Genomic DNA, 24,337 nt, shown 5'->3' on the forward strand with positions numbered 1-24,337 from the left:
GTATGCTCCCGTTTCCAGTCTCTCTGATCCAAGATGAAATGTATTCTGCCACAGCTACAGACAGAGAGAGAAAGAAAGAGAGAAAGAAAAGAAAAGAAAAGAGAAGAAAAAAAACGACCCATAATCCTCTGTTGAGACTTCTCGGAGAGCGCGTCTAGCTGGTGAGCGTCAAAAATATCTGCTCTAGTCAGACACCGAAACCGCCCGATTCCAGAGTTGTGTTTTAATTGGACGGGGGAGAGGAGAGGAGAGACAGGGGACGAAAGGAGGGGGCGGAGGAGGAGGAGGTGTAGCTCATGATCCATGCATCTTCTTTTTTTTTTCGCTATAAAACAAGAATATTAGTTTTGTGGAGCGCTATGGAGCTATGGTTGAGTTGATATTAATTGGGGGTGGGTGGGGAGGGAGTATGAGAATGGTAGACAGTTTGTTTGTTTGTTTGACGCCGTTGACAAGACTCTCAAGTGTATTCGACGACTTTGCTGTTGTGATCGTGCAGGCGTGTGGTAGAAACTTGGGGCCTAAGAAAACTGAACTCGGTTGATTATCTTGTTAGTCTTATCCGTACTGCGAATGCTGTGTGTCAGCATTAGAGATGGAGGCAGACTCCAGAAGAGGGGTGACTGGTAGACAGCAAGGCCCAGTGAGGGCTCTCCTAATCGGACTGGCAGTGTATCACATAGGTCCTGGAGGTCAGAGCTCCAGAAGAGGGGTGACTGGTAGACAGCAAGGCCCAGTGAGGGCTCTCCTAATCGGACTGGCAGTGTATCACATAGGTCCTGGAGGTCAGAGCTCCAGAAGAGGGGTGACTGGTACACAGCTAGGCCCAGCTAGGCAGACTTCATATTCATTTTTTTTTAAAATTAGGTTTCAGGACACCCCGTTGACAATCCATTGAACGCTAGTGAATAGGAATGTATAATTAATTTGGCCCTTACTTAAAGGAAGGATCTCTATACGAGTGAGGAACACAGCAGCTGAAGGACTATCAGTCCAAAGGAGTCACCTTCCTGGATTATGTAACCCCTCTCAAACTCATACGATCCATGAGAAAGGAATGATAGTTTTATGGTGTAAGCCAATGGAACAAAGCTCACGAGGTGTTTTGTATTGTATCATACTTATATTCTTCAAGAATCAATGGCTATTCATATTACATTTACAAGCAGGCTAGACGACCGATCTCACATTCCACTTTTAAGAATGGATGAACTCTCTGTAACTTTTTTCGCGCAGGATCAATATCCACAAGTCAAGGTGCCTAAAGCTATTATAGAACTATTTTAAGATGGAAAATGGTATTATCTTTGGATGGTTCTGTAGTAAAGGCTTATATGTCCTAAAGCCTTCTTTAAGCAGAGGGAGTACGAGGGCCTAAACCTGTTTGAAAGTAGAAAAAGAGCTGAGAGAAGAGAGAGAGAGTGAGAGAGAGAGAGAGACAGAGAGACAGAGAGAGAGACAGAGAGAGAGAGACAGAGAGAGAGAGAGAGAGAGAGAGAGAGAGACAGAGAGAGACAGAGAGAGACAGAGAGAGAGACAGAGAGAGAGAGACAGACAGAGAGAGAGAGAGACAGAGAGAGAGAGAGAGGGAGAGAGGGAGAGAGAGAGAGAAAGAGAGAAGAGAGAGAGAGACAGAGAGAGAGAGACAGAGATAGAGAGAGAGGGAGAGAGAGAGAGAGAGGGAGAGAGAAAGAGAGAAGACAGAGACAGAGAGAGAGAGAGAGAGAGAGAGAGAGAGAGAGAGAGAGGGAGAGAGAACATGTGGATGGCTGTGTGCTGAGGAGGCCTAAACGTTGAACACGTCTGGAATGTGAAACATTAACGGCCAATTACAAACGCGAGGCTGGGAATGTAACGTCTGTTTGTTTTGGTACAGATGGTTATCTAAACCGTAAGTTGAGGTAAGGTTTCCAGTATCAACCGAGAAGATCGTATCATCTTTTGAAAACCCCCAATGCTAGAAATGTGCTTGTGAAACAGTGCTCAGAGTCAGGTACTTCCAACAGAATGCATGATGAAAGAGTTGACCTAAGTTTCAGAAGGGAAATTGAACACATTCGTTTGAACTGTTGACCACATTGATATGGGAAATGTAATTGGTTGAGAGCCTTAATAAGTTATTAATAATAATATAATATTAATATAATAATATTAATAATAACTCAATATGATCAGATAGGATTTCTGAAACCCTATCAGCTTTCAACGACTACACCGTAGGTGATGAATATGAATGTCGACCTAAATGGTTTCAATCGATGAAATGAGATTGTGAATTGAGTAAATAAAAAGCATCACACCACACAATGACTCAGACAGGAAAGTACATCAACACATTTCTTAAATAATTTAATTGCAAAAGGGTCTTTTAAAAATATTTCTACAAGAATGCATCATTTTTATTCAATTAGTTGTTGCTGTTGTGTCTGCACCATTAAATACATCTCAATGCTTTTCAAAGAGGAATAATAAACAATTGCATTTCTCAAACGATTTCTTTCTTCCTTTCCTCACTATACATGTACAGTACTTTTAAACATCTCACTTTTTCGTTTCTTCTTTATGGATTTTTTTGAAAGTGACAAGAAGACAGGCAATGTTAAGTGAGTTTGTTTAAAAAAATGTGTATATATTTATATGAAACAGTGACAGATGAAGAAAAGAAAAGAAAAATTCTGAGGAAAAAAAGTTCAAGGAAAATGCTAGGGGGGTGTGTAGGTTTATGTAGGTGGGTGGGATGGGGTTGGATGGGAGAGGGGTTGGGCGGAGTAGGGAGGGAATGTCAGGGTCGTGTAAGCCCCCTGCGTACAGGACGAGAGGGGTCGTTGGCACACAGATACTCTCAGATACTATCTAACATGACATAGACTCTGCTGAACGGACTGACTCAATATAACATTATAATACTAGCACCTTTATCAACACACACACACACAGACACGCACGCATGCACATACACACACACACACACACACACACACAGAGACACACGCACGCATGCACATACACACACACACGTCCCATCTTCATGTCAGCAGAAAACACAGAAAAATGGGAATAACTGTTGATAATTGAAGGTGGGCTTCAATAATAACATCTGTTAGGAACATCCGTTCAAAAAGTGTGACTGTTTTTTGTTTTGTTTTTTCCTTTTTTTTCTCCTAATATTTTCATCTGCAAAAAAAACAAAACTTGAAATCATTTGAAGATGTGCAACAGCATTAGACCTCATCGCTCAAACTCCCGTTCTGCCTAGTGAACACAGGCCTCTTACAGAGTCTTACAGAGTCTTACAGAGCCCGCATGTGTACCTCATCAATACTTCATACAAGCTCAGGGCTGCGATTTTTCACGAGTGGGCACGTCAGACATCTGATTGTGTTTAAGCCCCCCGCTCCCCCGCTCCCCCCCCTCTCTCTCTCTCTTTCTCCCGCGCTCATCAACAGTCCTGTTTTTTTTTGTTGCCACGCGCTTGTTTGTAACGGTGGTGGGGTTCGGGCTGATCGAGTGGAGGGACGACGGAGGGAGGGAGGGAGGGAGGGAGGAATATTTCGCCTGGAGATTTGGGTGAGTGAGTTTGTGATTGCATTGCATTCGTGTCTCCTGTTTCCATCGCAGACGTTGCCTATAGTGTTGTGTTACCTCTGGACTTTACGAGACTGACGGTTATCTGCATGAGACATCTCTCTCTAAAAGTCAACACTTTTTTTTTTTTAATCACCATCATTCAAAACCATTGGGGGTTAAAAATAAAAACAACCATAAAAACAACAAAGATCTACAGAAGTTGTTTCCTATGCACTTTGAGAGCGTTATATAGCCTATCATAGTTATCGATACAGTTACTACTGTGTCCTCGTGGTCAGAAAAATAAGAGACGTGACATTTTTTTGCATAATATCCTGATAAATGGCTTTCAGAGAGGGTTTGTTAAAGAAGGCTTGATGATAGAGTAATTATGGCAGGACATTACACACACACACACACACACACAGACTCTACATCAGACTATCATTACACACACACACACACACACACAACTAATAATATTTACATATTGCATTGATTAGGCTAACTCCTACCCAGGCAACACAGAGAGACCTGTCTCACCCCCACCCCCACCCCCTTCTTCAGCTGATGGTACACTCCATTTCTCCCCCCCCCTCCCTCCCCTTTGTCTCCCCCCCACACCACCGGTGCAGGTCTAGGTGACGCGGGGCAGCTGCTATCGTTTACGAACGTTTTTACGCTCCGCTCCAGATCTCATCCCTCCTGTCTCTCCCCTGGGCCGAGGTGGCCGGCCCAGCTACAGTACTCTGGACCAATCAGAGACCAGAGACGCCCGGCGGAGCTGAGACAGGATGATTGCGGCCCCGGACAGGAAATAATAAGACAGATAATCGCAGGGCCGTCCGGCTGGCTGCCTGGCTTGGCTTGGCTTGGCTTGGCCGCCCGTATGGGTCTGTGTCTGCTGTCGGAGGAGTCTGGGGATGTTGTGTTCCTCGGAAGCGGCTGATTGGCCGGCGTGTTAATCGGTCCGACAGGGCCGGGGACCAATGGGGTCGCTCGTCAGACAGGAGTGGACAGGGGTAACACGTGTACAGGGCTATTAGGGCGTGTTGAGGTAACACAGGTTCCATGTACAGGGCCACAGGGGCGATGGATGTAACATACTTCCTGTTATGGTCTCAACTACGCGGGGGGGGGGGGGATGGGGGGATGGGGATGACTCCATGGTACCAGTATGGGAAATGATGATCACCTTGAGATGTAGAGATCTCCACACACACACACACACACACACACACACACACACACACACACACACACCGGTATATAAATCTCCCATGAATCATTGGATGCATTTGAGGGAATCGAGGAGGGTCTTATTTTTTTCCGGAAGTTTCATTGGATAAAAAGGTGCATGGAAGACAACAGACAGACAGACAGACAGACAGCATCACAGGGTCGACACAACTTCCTCCTCCCCTCTGGATGGAGGGATGAGAGCAGGGTGGGTACAGCTAAAGAGTCTGGGTTGGTGGGTAGGTGGGTCATGTTCAATCGTGACCTGAAAACACACACACACACACACACACACACACACACTCACTCTCACTCGACACACCCACTCACACGCGTACAGGGAGAGGGTAGAACACACCCAGCTAAAGAGGGGGAACGTCAGGAAGTCGTAGGTGAAACATCACTCTCCCGGTCTAAGCATGGTTATTAATACCTTCTCCTCTCTACCTCTCCCTTCTTTTGTTCACTCTTTTTTTTTATTTATACCTCCTTCCTACCTTCCTTCCTACTGTCCTTACATCCCTCGCTCAACCTCAAACTGCCCACTTCAACTCCGAATGAAAACAGCATCAACCAACAACAAGATGAACTTTCTCCAGTTTTTCTCCAAACACCATTTTGTTTCATGTTATTTATCTTATTTTTGTTACAAAACATGTACAGGCTGTTTAGAACAACAACAAAAATACAATATCCAATTTTTATATGCCTTTTTTGTTTGTTTGTTGTATAATCATCAATTCATTGGCTGAATCCTCCGCTTGGGTCTCCTCCTCTCCTCTTGATTGTTCAATAAGTCCACAGTCTCCGATGGCCTTTTGTCCAGGTAAATAAATACATTTGGGGGGGTGGGGGGTGGGGGGATATTCAGAAATCAAACTAGAATTAGATTAATTGTAAATCCGGATAATAGTAAAAACAATGTCTCTCTCACGGTAGTTTCTCCGTTTTTCTGTACGATGCATATTTATATATACGTTTTTGGATTCAATAAAAAAACAAAACGTTAACAGTTTGTCCACAGAATATAGAATAATTGTTTCAGATATAATTGTTCCTTGTCATGGTTTCAGTTCATGCGGTAAAGCTCCACTCTGGCGGGTAGCTGAAGCTGTATTGTACAGTATTTGTGTGCAACTTTTTTACATTCAAACACATTCTCTCTCTCTCTCTCTCTCTCTCGCACACACACACACACAGACACACACACACACAAACACACACACACACAAACGCACACACAAGGCCATTGGGTCTTTGTATTGTGTTCACCACAGTCCTGGTTCCTCCCTGTCACATAGAGCGTCCATCGGGAGTTCAACGGTTTTGACCGGCCATCTTTGAAACACAAATTCTCCCAAAAAAGTATGGAACAGATAATCAAATTGAAGGGTTTGATAGACAAATAAAACAGCAATTATTATGGTAAGAAAACACAGTTGGTGAGCCGATGTTCCCATGCTATGAAACGGTCCTGAGATCCCCCCAGGGTCTTGGTTGAGAGGGGGTCTTTATTCACGACGACTTTGGACCTGGCGGTCAACACTGTGGCTGCTCGTGTTTGACCTCTTCACCTCTTGGTGACCTCGATGACCCTCTGACCTTTCACCCCCAGCCCAGGAAGTTCTTCCTCCTCCTCCTCCTCCTCCTCCTCCTTTTCAGGCAGGTGCCCTTGTACATAACACACCTTCAATATGAAGATGGGCAGGAACACTCACACACACTCACACTCACACTCACACACACACACCCACACACACACACACACACGCCCACACACACACGCCCGCCCACACACACACGCCCACACACACAATAAAACAACTTCTAGCATAGGGAGGGATTTTCCGTGGGTGTCCAAACACGTATAATTTTTTTGCACGAACTATGTTTTTTTAGTTTTTAGTTTTTACTGAAACAGTGTTCATCATCTTCTTCCATCTGTGTAAATGTCCGTCAGGGGCTTTCTAACAGATTTGGGGGGGGGTAGGGGGGTCATGGGGTCAAGGGTCAAGGAGAAGGAGGTGCTTCCACGTGAGGAAGACCAAAAGTTCAGGATACAGGGGGTTCAGCCCCCCGGCCGGCCTCACAAAAACACGCAAGCATGCAAACGAACGTCACCCCCGCGCTGGGACCCCCACCGCGGCGAGGTGACCCGCGGGGAAACGAGGATCTCTTTCTTCTGCTTTATAAAATGTACAAAATAATCCTGATAAACGTCTGTCGGTTGGGGTGGAAGAAAAAAACAAAAAACTGGACTAATAACAAATACAGGAACGGGAGAACGGGAGAGGATGGAAGGGAGGGAAAAAACTAAAACAAAAAAAACACAACTATAGTCCGAGGCACTGCGAGACTCAGAGACTTCATCTGATTGGCAGAGATGGTCAGGCAGCTAGGGTTTCCCATTGGCTCACTCTCGCTCTCTCTCGCTCTCTCTCTGGCACAGTTCCTTCCCCCGTCTTGTCTGTCTGTCTGTCTGTCTCTCCGTCCGTCCGTCCGTCTGTCCGTGTGTCTCAGACCTGGACGGGCAGCGTTTGGTTCATCTGTAGTCGTATGTCCTGAATGCTGCCCAGGATCTTCTTCTGATGACCCGCCAGCGTCACGCCTATCCGGAGGAGATCCCTGAGAGGAGGAAGAAGAGAGAGAGTTCAGGATCAGTTACGACGTTTACATTTGACAGGGTTCCCACAACCTTCTGACACATCAAATTCAAGCACCTTTCAAGGATTTTCTCAAGACTCAATTCCCTCAAATTCAAGGACCCGACACGGCATAGTTTGAGACAGATCTAGATGAGAATTGCTATAATAGGAACTATCCGCTCACAGACAACAATTAAAAAGAGAGGCTTGAATGTGTGAACACTAGATGGTCTCTTGCCTTCTCTACCACAGCACAGCAAAACAATATTTGTGAAATAATAGTATGTGTAAAGTTAAGCAATACACTAGGGGCCGGTTTCACAGACAAGGCTTAAGCCTAATCCTAGACTAAAAAACATCTTCAATGGAGATTTTACATTGAAAGTGTGATTTAGTCCAGGACTAGGCTTAAGCCTTGTCTCTGAAACCGGCCCTAGGAGTTATTAGCCATCGCTATAAAATAAGCGTGACTCTTAACAGCAGATACCGCAGTGAACACAGACAGAAGTCTGTATCGACGCGCGTGACAGAGTACGTAAACACCCCCCCCCCCTGGAAGGGAACAGAGAGGCAGGTGGGTAATTTTAATAATCGCCCATAAAACAGTTCCCTAACGTCATGTCAACACAGCGATGGCACTTGTCCTAGCGCACTGATACCTGGCCCTAGATGTAACATACTTCAATATCCTGGCAGGTGGAGGAGAGGGAGAGGGGGAGAGAGGGAGAGAGAGAGAGAGAGAGAGAGAGAGAGAGAGAGAGAGAGAGAGAGAGAGAGAGAGAGAGAGAGAGAGTGGTAATGGGGAGTTAATGATTAGATGCTGCTGCTCTGAGCTACTGTGGGCCAGCTGGTTCACTTCACAGGTCTGACACCAGGCTGCCAGGCGCACGGCGAGGCAGGGGGGGGGGGAGAACCAGGCGGGCAGTGATTAACATGTCAGGTAGACTCCTACTAAGACTTCTGTGTATGGATGGATGTATACACATATATATATATATCCAAAAGGGATCAATCCAAACATATATATATATATCCAAAAGGGATTTGGATTGATCCCTTTTGGCTGACCTAAAGCTTCCGTTCACTCTAAACCTTCTATCATTGGTCCATTTCTACGCACTAATTAAGTCTCAGGTCAAACTGTTGTCACGGTTACAGTTTGTCCTCTCTCTCTCTCTCTCTCTCTCTCTCTCTCTCTCTCTCTCTATATATATATATATATATATATAGTATATATATATATATATATATATCTATATATATAGTCAGGTGAGGTGAAAACCAAGCCGTCAGTGATTAAAATGTCAGGTAGACTCCTACTAAGATTGTATGTCTATATATACGTATATATATATATATATATATATATATATATATATATATATATATATATATATATATATATATATATATATATCCATCGATTTCTCTGTCTGTGTGTCTGAGTCAACTTGTCAATCAGTGCTGCGTCTTGTCTCCTCCCGACAGTCAACAAGTCAGTCGGATGACAAATTAGTCTTCAAGAGAGCCAGGAACGCTCTTCAAGAGAGAGTCATGACTCACACAGCAGTGAGTAATACATACTGTAAACTTCCTACAGTCCTCCAGCAAGCAGCCACCGTGGCAGTCTCGCTAAACAGCCTGTTATGTAGCTCAAGAGAGGGTATTTTTACTCCGAAATGCAGATTCGACGACCGGGGGGGGGGGGAAATATAATAACTATAATAAATTCTTTCGGCGGCTCTCTTATTAAAGTATATTTTCAAAATGCGGTGCACCTGTTCGTCATTGTTAGTCAGACACTGTAATCTAATCGGTCCCCCCCCCCCGCTGTTGGTTTAACATTGAGGCCTCATCTACTGTTAGAAATAATATCACGCGGATCTCTCCTTTCCGGTCCCCTGTTGTTTGCTTTCCCCTGCTGATAGAGAGAAGGAGCGAGAGAACACACCGGAACACCAGGGCCCGGTGTCTGGGAGAGCGATTAGCAAACCACCAGGGTCCTGCTGGGTCTGTGTCTGTGTGTGTGAACGGCGAGGACACAGAGAGAGAGAGAGAGACACACACACATACCCTCACACGCTCAGACACGCACACACAGACAGACAGACATGCATACACACGCACAGACACGCATACAGACGCACAGACAGACAGACAGACACGCACACACGCACAGACAGACAAGCATACACACACACACAGACAGACAGACAGACAGACAGACACGCATACACACACACACACACATCGAATTAAATCTCTCTCACAGACCCACCATGCCCTCTGCTTGTCTGTGTCCTCTTCTCTAATCGTCTGCATACACACACACCCACACGCACGCGCGCAGACACACACACACACACACACACACAGACGCACACACACACACACACACCACAAATCGAGAATCATCACTGTAATTTCACACAAACAAATTGTGTTTTTTTCCCTCTATTCCCCATCAGCGCAGCGGCAGAGGAGAGGATGGTAATAGATGGACGCCATTAGCAGAATTACTTGGCCATTAAGGGCACGGCGAGCCCACTGTACCACACACCTGTCAGCCTGCCAAATTGAAACAAATTACCTCCACCTCCATCCTCCCGATTATCCCTCTAATGAGGATGATATATTTATCATTATTATCCTAATTCATTTATTTCATACTAAATGCCCTATTTCCATGACTCCTCTCCTGCACCATTTCCTGTTTAAAAATAGCGGTTCGGAAAAAAATAAATAAAACAAAAATAGAATCGATGACGTCTAGCTATAACTCTGTATGTGTGTGTGTGTGTGCGCATGTGTGTGTGTGTGTCAATTCAAGGTCATATTCCTGAGAGATGTGTGGGTAAATGAAATATCCGCATGCCGTACAGGAAGTGTTTGTTTTTGCTTCCTGTTCTCTTGCTTGTTGCTCCCAGGTCGGATTGTTTGGATCGGTCCCTTCAAGAACGACCTAAGGCTTCCGTTTCACTCTGAAACCTTCTCTCATTGGTCCGTTTCTACGCATTCATTAAGTCTCCAGGAAGAGATTCATTGTGTTGTGGTTTTCACCTCAGGTCAAACCGTTGTTATGGTTACGGTTCGAACTGTCGACTCTATCCCAGCCGACATCAACACCAACTGTCACTCGCTCACCATTAAAACAACCAAGCTATCTTCGCACAGAACGCCTCAGTTTGAAGGCTAATAATATATAACATGACATCTTCATCAAGACCAACTCTTTTTTATGAAAAGTTTGACTACAAATGGAAGATAAGTGCATCCTTTGAATACAAGCAAGGCAGGTCATTGAGAGGTCATTTGGTTTGCAGGAAATTGCTATACAAATAAAGGTTATTATTATTATTATTATGATTATTATTTGAGTCATCTAAATCCACCCTCATTCTCATGCCGTATGACTAACTATCCACTCCCTCTACAGTCTAGCCGTACCAACAAGAGACCAGCCCAGCAACACCCCGGAACCAATCCGATCTGATTTAATCCAGCGTCTTTGAGCCTCGGAAAAGCGCTATATAAATGTAATGAATTATTATTATTATTATTAATCCACTTGAATTCAATGGACTCCACCCTCGACTCTTCTATCAGGTCATGTGGAGGTCGACGGAGGGCGTTTGTGAACGAACCAAAAGTGCAGAACTCCATCTGATTCTAGTTCACTTGAATAAACTGATTCCCAGCGACTCTCCACTCCCTAGCCATATCAATGAGACCAACCTAACAACACCCGAATGAATCGAATCCACTCGAATCGACTCCCACACTCAACTACTCTTCTATCGGGGTCATGTCAACGGGGCCGTTTGGGAACGAACCAAAGTGAACAGTTCACTTGAATGAACCGATTCCCAGGCACTCGACTCTTCTATCGGGTCATGTCGAATGGAGCCGTTTGTGAACGAAACCGTCTGATTCTAGTTCCCTTTTTGAAAACCAACTGCCACTCTCCCAGCCTCCCTCTCTCTCCCCAACCTCCCTCTCTCTCCCCAACCTCCCTCTCTCTCCCTCTCTCTCCCTCTCTCTCCCCCAGCCTCCCTCTCTCCCCCCAGCCTCCCTCTCTCCCCCCAGCCTCCCTCTCTCCCCCAGCCTCCCTCTCTCCCCCCAGCCTCCCTCTCTCCCCCCAGCCTCCCTCTCTCCCCCCAGCCTCCCTCTCTCCCCCAGCCTCCCTCTCTCCCCCCAGCCTCCCTCTCCCCCCCCAGCCTCCCTCTCTCTCCCCAGCCTCCCTCTCTCCCCTAGCCTCCCTCTCTCCCCACAGCCTCTCTCTCTCCCCCAGCCTCCCTCTCTCTCCCAGCCTCCCTCTCTCTCCCCAGCCTCCCTCTCTCCCCCAGACTCCCTCTCTCCCCCCAGCCTCCCTCTCTCTCCCAGCCTCCCTCTCTCTCCCCCAGCCTCCCTCTCTCCCCCAGCCTCCCTCTCTCCCCCCAGCCTCCCTCTCTCCCCCCCAGCCTCCCTCTCTCCCCCAGCCTCCCTCTCTCCCCCCAGCCTCCCTCTCTCCCCCCCAGCCTCCCTCTCTCTCCCCCAGCCTCCCTCTCCCCCCAGCCTGCCTCTCTCCCCCAGCCTCCCTCTCTCCCCCCAGCCTCCCTCTCTCCCCCAGCCTCTCTCTCTCCCCCAGCCTCCCTCTCTCCCCAGCCTCCCTCTCTCCCCCCAGCCTCCCTCTCCCCCCCCAGCCTCCCTCTCCCCCCAGCCTCCCTCTCTCCCCCAGCCTCTCTCTCTCCCCCAGCCTCCCTCTCTCCCCCAGCCTCCCTCTCCCCCCCCAGCCTCCCTCTCTCCCCAGCCTCCCTCTCTCTCCCAGCCTCCCTCTCTCCCCCAGCCTCCCTCTCTCTCCCCCAGCCTCCCTCTCCCCCCAGCCTCCCTCTCCCCCCAGCCTCCCTCTCCCCCCAGCCTCCCTCTCTCTCCCCCAGCCTCCCTCTCCCCCCAGCCTCCCTCTCCCCGCAGCCTCCCTCTCTCCCCCAGCCTCCCTCTCTCCCCCAGCCTCCCTCTCTCCCCCAGCCTCCCTCTCTCTCCCCCAGCCTCCCTCTCTCTCCCCAGCCTCCCTCTCTCTCTCCCCAGCCTCCCTCTCTCTCCCCCCAGCCTCCCTCTCTCCCCCAGCCTCCCTCTCTCCCCCAGCCTCCCTCTCTCCCCCAGCCTCCCTCTCTCCCCCAGCCTCCCTCTCTCTCCCCCAGCCTCCCTCTCTCCCCCAGCCTCCCTCCCTCTCTCCCCAACTCACTCTGCTGTCATCTGGGCCACCAGGTCGAAGGAGGCGAAGCCGGCGTTGAGGAAGTTGTCACGGTAACGGCTCATCTTGATGGCGTCCAGCCAGTCGCCCACGGTGGTGAAGGTGGTGTAGTCTGGGACACATCGGTCCAGCAGGGGCTGGGAGGCCCTGTAGGGGGGAGGGGGGGGGGGGGGGGAGGGAGGGAGGGGGGGGGAGAGAAAGAGAGAGAGAGGGTTAAGGTCGCCGCCTCGCCTCCACCAACCGAAACCTCACCCCCAAACATCCCCCAAACGCCACCTCTCACCCCCTCCCTCCATCCCTCCCTCCCCACCCCCCCCACCCCCTCTCTGATTGGCTACCACCTCTGTCACCGTGGACGACTGGGCTGGAGGCGACTTGGAGCCGGTGGAGGTTCAGGTGAAACGACACCTGGGCTGAGGTGTGTGTGTGTGTGTGTGTGTGTGTGTGTGTGTGTGTGTGTGTAGGTGTGTGTGTATGTATGTGTGTGTGTGTGTGTGTAGGTGTGTGTGTGTAGGTGTGTGTGTGTATGTATGTGTGTGTGTGTGTAGGTGTGTGTGTAGGTGTGTGTGTGTGTGTGTAGGTGTGTGTGTAGGTGTGTGTAGGTGTGTGTGCAGGTGTGTGTGTGTAGGTGTGTGTGTGTGTGTGTAGGTGTGTGTGTGTGTGTGTGTGTGTTCTGACGAGACAAGGATGTGTGCAGCACAACACCCTGGAGGTGGACAGACACTTCCTAAAGGATGTCCTGAACATGGAGACACACTTCTGCAACGTAAATATGGGTCTGTCTGTGTGTGTCTGCCTGTGTGTGTGCATGTGTGCGTGTGTGTGTGTGTGTGTATGCCTCTGTGTGTGTGTCTGTCTGTGTGTCTGTCTGTGTGTGTGCCTGTGTGTGTGTCTGTCTGTGTGTGTGCCTGTGTGCCTGTCTGTCTGTCTGTCTGTCTGTCTGTATGTGTGCCTGTGTGTGTGTGTGTGTGTGTGTGTCTGTCTGTGTGTCTGCCTGTGTGTGTCCGTGTGTGTGCATGTGTGTGTCTGCCTGTGTGTGTATCTGTCTGTGTGTGTGCCTGTGTCTGTCTGTCTGTCTGTGTGTGTGTCTGTGTGTGTTTGTGTGTGTGTGTGTGTGTGTGTGTGTGCCTGTGTGTGTGTGTGTGTGTGTGTGTGCCTGTGTGTGTGTGTGTGTGTAAACACCTGTCATCACCCTGCCTGAAGCCCTGCCTTTCCCCCAAAAATCCAACATTGACTGAAACCTGCAAACGTGCAAACCTGCCTGTCGATCGATGTCATAGATAGGAGGGGGGGGGGGGGGGCACCTTGGGAGTTTTAATAAACAACCAGAGGAGGGGAGGTAGGGGGTAGGGGGGTTTGAAGGACAGAGAAAGAAAGGAGAGGGAGAGAGAGAGAGAAAGAGGACCAGTGTCTCTCCTGCTGCTCTCTGCTCTGGTGATCCTTGTCGTCTTTTGATGGAATTAGATTCATTAACAATTAAAGGAGAAGAAGAAGAAGGGAGAGAGAGAAAAAAAATAGGGGGGAGTTAATAAGAGTGATACAGAGGGTCCATTGAGGAGCGGGAGGGAGGAGGGAGGCGGGGGGGGGGGTGGTGGTGGAAGGAGTGGTTTTTAATAAGCTGCTTCAAGCCCCTGAGGCCCTTTGGATGTCATTAACCTCACTACACAACTCCTCTTAATGGAGCATTGTTAGCCCCTCTCTCTCTCACACACACACACACACACACACACACACAGGGGGTGGTGGGGGGGTGGGCAGGCTACAGGGCCTGTTGCCAAAGTTGGAAGCCAAAGTCAGTGAGGGGTGAGGCAGCCGGGACAGTATGCTAACAGGCTAACAGGGCAAGTAGGCTAGGTAGGCTAGGTAACAATATCAGGCTGGACACTCAGAAGGTCAGAGGTCACGGGTGTTACATTCACTTCCCTCTCCACGGTGTCGGGTTACGGTGTGTTTCCTTGTTGAGGTGTTTGACTTGGGTTTGTAAAAGGTGACATGGGTCACTGGGCCTTTGTCAGGGATCAGGTGCGTTATGTGTGTTTATGTAAATAGGGATGTGTGCAAGACAGACACGCACACACACACACACACACACACACTCACACACACACACACTCCAGGCAGCGCATCACTCACTCATACCGGACAAACGGCGCCTAGGTCATGGGTTCGATTCCCGCTGGGACTGTAATTATAGTATACTGACAAATATATACGCACTCACACAAACCAGCGTCATGTCCAGGGGGGTGTACTTGTACACCTCACGCTAGGGAAACAGGCCGCCTCACTCACGCTAGGGAAACAGGAGATATTCTGGCCCCCTAAGGGTCATTAGTTCTCGAGAGAACCTTGGTTCTTGGTTCTCAAGACTTACTTACTTACATACTTACACGCACTCACTGCAATAAGTAAGTCACTTTGGATAAAAGCGCTAGCTTTTGTGTCACACACTGACAGCAGCTCCCATCCCTCACTCTCTCTCTCTCTCCCTCCCTCTCTCTCTCCCTCTCTCTCCCTCTCTCTCTCTCCCTCCCTCTCCCCTCCCTTGTTAGGGCTCGGCGGGAGGCCACCTCTCTGCTGGCCCGTTTAAAACCTCGTTAGCGGCTAATTAAAGCGTTCCGATCTTTTTTTGCTTTCGCCCTCACCTTAATCGAGCTAATTACTCTCTCTTAATCTCCTCAGCCGTTGCTATGGAGACCACCCCCCCCAACCCCCCCCCTGGGGGTCCCCTGGTCCCCCCCTCCAAGACCCCCGTCTCCTGTCTGTCCCTCCCCCAGGACAGACGGCGCTGATGTGGGGACGGATAGATAGGTCACCACCCCCCCAGACACACACACACACAGACGCACTACATGTATGCAAGCACACACACACTCTCTCTTGCACGCACGCATACACACACACGCACGCGCGCACATGCACACACACACACACACACACACACATACACGCACGCACGCATGCACGCACACACACAGACACACGCACACATGCACGCACACACACACACACATGCACTCTCTCCTTCTAGCCTCTTTCCACAAAAGAGCTGTGTGTGGGTGGGTGTGTGTGTGTGTGTGTGCGTGCATTTGTGTGTGTGTGCGTGTGTGTGTGTGTGCGTGTGCGTGTGAGTGTGGGTGTGCGTGGGGGGAATTCAGCGCTACAAGGCTACGGCGGCTAAATGCAGATGTGGGAACATCGATCAAGACCGTCCCTGAAGGTGAGCGGTAGCCGCGAGTGTTTTATTGAGCAATGGTAATTCATATTTGCATAACGTTGTGTTTGTTAGCTAAAGTGTTTCGCGGGGCGGGTGTTTTACGGGAGCCCCCGAATCTGCACCGTAGGCGACACGGATTAATGCTGAGTCAGTGTGACTCTCTCATACACCACTTGTAAATCAATTTGGATAAGAAAGTTTGTCTAGTAGAAAGCCGGCAATCTCTGTTGGCACCGGTGTTGCATTACCCGATAAAAAAAACGGTCATGAGTCATCACACCCTTGTTGTTTTCCTGTATCGCTACTAGCTAGACCTCCTACGCGTCGAGCGTCGTCTGAGTGTGGGAGGGAAGTACCGTTCTAGGATCACGTCCCTCCTCCCCTGGTCCATATACTCTCATTCATAATGATTTAAAAGGGAAACAAGCTAATGGATCTCAAGCGGGAGGTGAAAGGGGCCAACTTGTAATTAACGATTTGAATTAATGACGTAGTGGTGGTGGTGATCATTGATTTTTTTTCTTCTTTCTGAAGCGTTTTCACTTATGAAGGCCTCTCTGGAGCTTAGTTAAACTGTCTTACTCCCATCAGAACCCTGAGTACAGTTAGCGAACGGCGGCTAGCAGTTTACCCTGCATGTTTCTGTTGGCTAGGCTACGCCCGATTACTTAGTCAAATGTCTGTGTTGTAAGTCGCTTTGGATAAAAGGTGTCTGCTAAATGCTAAAGATGTAAATAGTTCCTACCGAGGCATATCGATATATATATATATATATGGACTGCACTTATATATAGGCGCCTTATTCCAAAGCGCTTTACGACGGCCTCTCATTCACACATTCACACACCAATGGCGGCAAGCTACCATGCAAGGCGCAGGCCCGCCCCGCTCATTGGGGATCAGTACCTCGCCCTTCGTCCCCCTCGACACGTGGCCAAGCGGGGGATTGAACCGCCGAACTACCGACCTACCGACCTACCGACCTCGCGATCATTAGACAACCAGCTCTCCCTCCTAAGAGCCACATAGCCACCCCTTAAATACCCCCCAAGGCAGCACAGTTAGCTACGTGGGCTAACGACGGGTCTATCTTACCCGGACTGTTGACTGTTGGTGGTGACCTTGAGGCTGGCTGCGTTGCGGATCAGCTTGTCCAGCGTGGCGACGATCTGGGAGAACTTAGGCCGCAGGTTCCTCTCCTTCACCCAGCAGTCCAGCATCAGCTGGTGCAGGGCCGTGGGACAGTCCATGGGGGGGGGCAGCCGGTAGTCCTGCTCCACCGCGTTTATCACCTGGGGGGAGGGAGAGAGAGAGAGACAGGGTTCCTACAAGTTTCAACAAGTCAAATTGAAGACTTTCTAGACCTTTTTTTAGACCTCTTTGAATATCATTTTAGACCTATCCGCGACACCGTATGATAGCTTTTCGTCATCCTCGAGGTGATGAAATGAGGGTTTTCACTGCCATACAGACGAAAAAGGAAGCGAATTGGCATTTTTTGGGGTTCCAGCTTGATTCATTTCCGTGTAAATAGATGTGGTCGGACTGATTTCCTTACAGGATCTCATTCTTAAGACCTAGCACCTCATTTTTAGACCGAATAACTGAAGTTTGGGACCTTTTTAGGCCTTGGAAATTGGATTGCTGGATTTTAGACTTTAAGGCTTTTTAAGACCAGCGCCGGGAACCCTGGAGAGAGGGGAAGGGGGGGTGCGTGTGTTAGAGGCAAGAATGGGACAAATATAGGCATGGCTACTGGCTATATGGGTGCCCTGGGGGTAATTGCGTCATAGTTGCCTTCGGAGAAACAGAGACGATTTTTGTCAATGAGGCGTTGGGGGAGGGGGGTGCGTGGTGGGGGGTGGGGGTAGCGCTAATGGTGGTCTAATAACGGTCTAACGGTGGTGCCTATTGTAGTCGTGCTTCATCTTACATTTAAATAATTCATGGTTATGGTTATTGTGATGATCATTAGGCTGTTTTAGTGGCCCCCCCGGGTAAGGTAAAGGGTGAGTGCGTTTAGAAGATAAGAAGAGGAGGAGGAATGTGGGGTTGAGGGGAAGAAGGAGGATGGGTAGAGAAGAAGAGGAGAGGAGGGAGGGAGGGAGGGAGGGGAAGGAGGGAGGGAGGGGGGGAGGGAGGGGAAGGAGGGAGGGAGGGAGGGAGGGGAAGGAGGGAGGGAGGGAGGGAGGGAGGGGAAGGAGGGAGGGAGGGGAAGGAGGGAGGGTAAAGAAAAGACAAACAGAGAGAGGAGGAGGAAAGGGAAAAGGAAGATTCAAAGAAGGGAAAGGCGAAGGTGGAGGACGTCGTTGGGTCGTTGCGGGGTCACAGAGGGAAGGGGGGTTGGGGGGGGGGGGGTGGTGGGGGTCGTAGAGTGAAAGTAGAGAAGCTCACAGCCACGTTATTACTTGAACTGTCTGTTTTATTGCTAATTGTGTCCTGTCTTGTTCGTCACTTGTGTCCTGTACTATTGTCACTAAATCTTGAATTATGCCTACTGCCTTATTGTCTTGTGCTGCAATGTCAGGAACCAAAGAAACCTAAGAATCCAACTCTCTTGTGTAATGAGATGTAACACTAAAAACTTGATACTTGAAACTTGAGAAGATCTAGTTCCACTACTCATTACATTACATGACATTTTTGCCATTTAGCAGACGCCTCATTCCAAAGCGACTTCCATTCGATACATTTGACTAAGCAACCAGTTCTAGCAGGATGAATAATCTAGCTCAGGCCAGGGGCCATTGGCAGTCGTCGTAATAGAAGAAGAAAGAAAGAAATGGTATCTTTATTAATAGACACTGGCGAGACAGTACAGGGGGGGCAGTAGAAGTTTTAGGAGGCATACTATAGGGGAAAAGCAGGTGTCACTACTCACGTCCTGGTTGCTCATGTCCCAGTATGGCCGCTCGCCGTATGACATCACTTCCCACATGACGATGCCGTAGCTCCACACGTCGCTGGCCGAGGTGAACTTCCTGTAGGCGATGGCCTCCGGGGCGGTCCAGCGGATGGGGATCTTCCCGCCCTGCGGATATGCGAATGAGTAGGTGAGAGTGAAATACTGGGGGAGGGATGGATCACACACACACAGGGTCACACACACACACACAAAGTACAAGATAGTGAGTGGAGTGAGTGAGAGAGAGAGAGCGCTGAGAGAAACACATTTCAGGACACACAAGGGTTGGACGCACAAGGCTGAAGACTAGTTAGTCCTTGACTAAAAAAAAGCATCTTCTTCAATGGAGGTTTTTACGTTGAATGTGTGATTTAGTCCAGGACTGTTTTACGTTGAATGTGTGATTTAGTCCAGGACTATTTTACATTGAATGTGTGGTTTTAGTCCAGGACTATTTGACGTTGAACGTGTGATTTAGTCCAGGACTAGGCCTTAAGCCTTGTCTGTCTGCGAACCAGCCCGTAATGACAATGCAAAAACAGAGGTACAAAACAGACGTCACACACGACCTCGAAAGACACACACACACACACACACACACACACACACACACACATACACACACAACCTCCCCCAGAAAACCCCACAAAAAAAAAAAACACACAAAAAAACACACACACACAAAAACCCACACAAAAAAACCCACCCACACAAAAAAACAGACACACAAAAAAATAAAAAAAATAAAATAAACACACACACCAAAAAACCCACACACACAAAAAAACCACAACAAAAAAACCACACACAAACAAACAGGTCTTCTTGCGCGCCACTCACCAGCGAGCTGGTGTAGGTGGGGTCGGTGGCGTCGTCCTCCAGGAAGCGCGACAGGCCGAAGTCGGACACCTTACACACCAGGTTGCTGTTGACCAGGATGTTGCGCGCCGCCAGGTCCCGGTGGACGTAGTTCATGTCTGACAGGTACTTCATGCCCGCCGCGATGCCACGCAGCATGCCCACCAGCTGGATGACTGTGAACTGCCCGTCGTTGAGCTGCCAGAGAGAGAGGGAGGGAGAGGGAGGGAGAGAGAGAGAGAGAGAGAGAGAGAAAGAGAGAGAAAAGGTCAGAATGCATGTTCAACACTCATCTGATTGAGTGTACATATTCTCAGCGCATAATTCTGGTCTCTCCGTTTTTTTCACTCCCCTTCTACTATTTACTCTCTCTGCCTCTGCCTCTATCTCTCTCTCTCTCCCTCCCTCTCTCCCCCTCTCTCTCTCTCTTTCGCCCTCTTTCTTAATTACACCATCTCTCTCCCTGTCTCCTTAATCTCACCCTCCATCTCTCTCCCCTGTCTGCTCTTCCCCTCCCGCTCCTCCACCTCCACCTCCTCCTCCTCTCCTCTCTCACTCTCTCTCTCTCATTCCCACTGTCAGCCAGTTGTTTGATATGACTTAGAGCCAGTGATTCATAGGCGACAGAGTCCTCGGTAAATGTCAGATATAGTGAGAGCAGGAGACGTTCGCCGGTTATTGGCAACAGCTGAGGGTAAGGGCCCTTTTTTCCGGAGACGGAGAGAGAGTGGAAGAGGAGGAAACTAATCGAAAGATTAGGGAGATTAGCGTGAGCACCGCTACCTTCGCTGGGTTGTGGTTAGAAATCGGAGACGACATTAGAGGTGTGTATTTATGAAGTACATCCTCCTACGCTATCAGCCTCTCTCGGGTGCACATCCGACTGTTTGTGTGCAGCGAATACAGCGTGAAGTTCAACAGCAGTTCAAGGCAGGCGTACGTTACAAGGAGTAGTAACAATATGTGAGACGGTCTGATCGTTCGGTCCGCGTGTCGGCAAACCGATCGAAATGTTAATGTCAACGTTGTTGAGATTGAGACTCCCAACACAAACTCGCTGGTCAAACCAAAATACTGCAACAATGCAATGGATTGGGTGAGTAATCCCCCACTGCTACCTAGTTAACTATAACACTACTTCATATTGTTAGCAGGCTCACAAAACAAGCTGTGCTCGTTCACTAGCGACTAGTGTCGCTGATTTTCAACGACGTGGAAATCTATTCACATTTTTCCGAAAGAAAAGTCTGATCGTTACATCGGATCCCGACATGAGGACCGAAGCGTTAGAACGTGTCCCGAATACGAACAATTTGATATCATGATCATCATAACGATCCAATCCCAGACCGTTCTTCTTCTTACCCTGAGGAAAGAGTCTAGCGCTCCGTTCTCCATAAACTCCGTGACGATCATGACCGGCCGGCTCTTGGTGACCACGCCCTCCAGACGGATGATGTTGGGGTGGTCGAACTGCCCCATGATGGACGCCTCGGACAGGAAGTCCCGCCTCTGCCGGTCCGTGTAGCCCACCTTCAGTGTCTTGATGGCCACAATGATCTCCCTGCGGCCGGGGAGCTTCAGACGGCCGCGACACACCTCCCCAAACTCCCCTGGGGGGCGGACAGCCAGAGAGAGAGAGAGAGAGAGAGAGAGAGAGAGAGAGAGATGGAGGGGAGAGAGAGGAAGGTTCGGAGGAAGAGTGGGGGGAGAGTGGGGGGAGAGAGGGGGGAGAGGGACAGTTTAACTGGTTAGAACCAAGGAGCCAGGGAGGGGGCAGCGGAGGGTGGGGGGCGGGGGGGGGGAGACTGTGAGAGAAGCCAGGACTTCAGCCGGGGGTGAAGGAAAAAGGTGAAGGAGGGGGGGGGGGGTGGATTGTGGATTGTGGAGGGAGGAGAAGAAGGGGGAGGGGGGTGTGAGTGACAGAGAGAGAGAGAGAGGGATAGAGAGGGAGGGGAGGAAGGATGGTGTGATGGATGGTGTGATGAAGGGGAAGCTAAAAGCATAGAGGAGAAGAGCGTGGTGGCGAAGTGGGTTGTTGTGGGGGGGGAGTGAGTAGGTGGTGGGGGTGAGGTGGGGGGGGGTGGGGGGAGGGTTATTAGGCTTCTGAGGTGGGGGTACGGGCAGAAGGAGGGGAGAGGAGCTTGGGCCCTTTGGGGGCGGCGGCGCCTTTGCGTCTTGGGCCTACGCCAAGCGGGTGCGAGGGTGAGAGCGAGTGAGTGAGTGAGTGAGAGAGGAGAGGAGAGAGAGTGCATGAGTGTGAAAGAGAAATAATGGAAGGGGAGGTTAAGGGGAAGATAGTGGGGTGGGGGGGGTGGAGGGAGGGAGGGACGGAGGGAAGGAGGGAGGGAAGGGAAGGGAAGGGAAGGGAGAGGGAGGGAGGGGAGCACAGGGGTTGGGGAATCGTCACTCAAACGAAGGCTGTGAAGCGACGTGTTTTCAAAGTAGCAGCAGTAGTCGAGATTAAAGGCTTGGCTGTCGTGGTAGCAGCAGCAGCAGCAGTAGTAGTAGTAGAAGTAGTAGAAGTAGTAGTAGTAGTAGAGGAGAGCCCAGCTGTAGCTGCCACCTCATAGTCTCCCATCACATGACATCGTCACTTCGGCTCAGACGCAACACAGGCTACGAAATAATCAAACTGAGCCGGATATATATATATATAACAGTCCTGCAGCTTTTTACCAACAAAATACTATACTCATAATACTATTAATTCTAGAATAATTACACAAACACCACTACCACACATTAATAATATTAACGAGTATATATTATATTAATGCTAAAATGATACTCTAATTAAACTACTGATATTTGTAAATATTGAATTCATACATTTAATAAACAATAAGTAAACAGACGGAGGAACTACAGGTAACATGAACGGGCAGAGGGAAGGAGCAGGGGTGCGCTGGAGGAAACACAGAGGAGGGGACGACCAACATTGCGGAAAAAAGGGCCAATAAGTGAGGGGGTCAAAGGTCACAGCAGAGCGCCCTCTGGAGTGGCCCTCGAGACAACTTAAGAGAAGGGGGGCGGGGCCAGAGGTGGGCCAATCCTGGTCTTGGAGGGTTGCTACTAGCTCGTACCGCTGAACGATTGATGGCTGTTCCATTCAACAAGGTTGAGAAGTGATCGTTTGCGAAGTGATTGTTGCATCACACTTGAAGGAACGAAACCAGATACTGTGGAGCACCTCTCCAGGACCAAGACTGGGCAGCCATCTTGTTGTGATTGTGTGTGTGTGTGGGGGGGGGGGGGGGGGGGGGGCTAAAGTGCAGCAGTTTAGAGGTTGAGGGGTGGGGGGGCGGTGATCACTGTTTGCTTAAGACTGTGACTCTGGGTGAGGGTGGGGGGATAGGAGGAGACTGAGGCTTAAGTGCTAGCAGGGGAAGGGGCAAGGAAGAAGAAGAGAGTGGGGGGTAGCTGGGGGGTAGCTTGGGGGGGGGGGGGGGTAGATTTTTTAGTGAAAGTACCGCTTGGCGTGAAGTCCTCTAACGGTATGGCCTGGAGGTGACTAGGTGGCCTCCCCCTGTAGCTCAGGAGCTTGGGTGGTGGGTTACCTGCGCCGATGACCTCCTCGATCTTCACACAGGAGATGTCGATCTCCTTGGCAAACTCGCGCACGGCCTCGTTGGGGTCCTCGTAGGTGAAGGGGTCGATATAGACCTTCATCCCCGGCGTTACTATAGGGGATTCAATAGTGTGGAATAATCATATGAATGCACTGCGGGACAGTTGAGTTCGTAAGACTGTGATTATTATAATAGAATCCATCAAGGAACTGAAAGGCTATGAATGTTGTACTCTCTTACACTTGTAGAAACGGATGTTGAAAAAATGAATCAGACTTCATCAAACAAACTCGATTCTCATTCTGTTTCAAGCCGTAGATTGTCTCTCTTTATTAAAAAGATTGCTATGCCGGTTATTCCTCAAGCAGGGTTATAAGCGTAACATAACCGGCTTTTCACACGTTGTGTGTGACTGACTGTACGTGGTGATCAAAGAGAGGCTGTTGTAGGAACCTGAGTCATGCGTAGGGGATAATAAGGCCGGACGGGCGGGAGAGACTTACTGTACTGCTGCAGCTTCTCTGTGTATTCAGACTCAGAGCCGTTCCTCTGTTTCCTGAAAGAGAGAGAGGAGAGAAGGAAAAAAAAAACACAAACTCAGTCACGTGATTTCTCTGTGGCGGTTGGGTGCAATGACAGTTATTTACTATGTAAGTGGGATAGATCATACTTTATTCATCGGAATGCTCGCGCCGGGGATATCTGTATGCTGAAAGCTCGGGGGCGAGGGGAGGGGGTGAGGAGGGGGGGGGGGGGGGTAGGATCGTGATCGTGTTTACCGAATCTAGAATAAATGGACATCATCCGGAGTGAAATATATGATATCTTTTTCTTTCTTTCTTTTTTTTCGGCTCTGAAATGGGAGGATGTATACACAGATCTCCCAAGATGCCGCAGGAGGGAAAGGAGAAGAAGGAGGAGAAGAGGAGGCAGAGACAAAGCTGTAATGGCCGTCGCTTCCCGGCTCAGTCTCCAGTCAGCCTCAACTTGGGAGCTCAGCTCGACACCCCTGCCTGCCTTTCTCAGACCTCCGACGACACCGCTCTGTTCATTCCAATGAACCCCCCCCCTTGTCTATTCTTCTTCCTCCTCCTCCTCCTCCTC

At 49.4% G+C, this 24,337-nt stretch overlaps 1 protein-coding gene across 1 annotated transcript in view; it reads right to left on the minus strand.

The window, feature by feature from the left end:
• Positions 1–7,322: 7,322 nt before the first annotated feature.
• Positions 7,323–24,337, minus strand: part of ephb3b (eph receptor B3b) — a gene marked incomplete at both ends in the record, with an annotated part of 29,613 nt that continues 12,598 nt past the window's right edge. Inside the window, 8 exons of the mRNA XM_080529718.1 lie at positions 7,323–7,431; positions 12,673–12,828; positions 16,994–17,190; positions 18,780–18,929; positions 19,644–19,859; positions 21,027–21,274; positions 23,135–23,356; positions 23,737–23,789. Coding sequence (XP_080385844.1) covers positions 7,323–7,431; positions 12,673–12,828; positions 16,994–17,190; positions 18,780–18,929; positions 19,644–19,859; positions 21,027–21,274; positions 23,135–23,356; positions 23,737–23,789 — 1,351 coding nt within the window. The remainder of the gene's footprint in view (positions 7,432–12,672; positions 12,829–16,993; positions 17,191–18,779; positions 18,930–19,643; positions 19,860–21,026; positions 21,275–23,134; positions 23,357–23,736; positions 23,790–24,337) is intronic.

The sequence above is a fragment of the Nansenia antarctica genome (assembly GCF_963989245.1).
Source record: "Nansenia antarctica genome assembly, chromosome: 1".
Lineage (NCBI taxonomy): Eukaryota > Metazoa > Chordata > Actinopteri > Argentiniformes > Microstomatidae > Nansenia > Nansenia antarctica.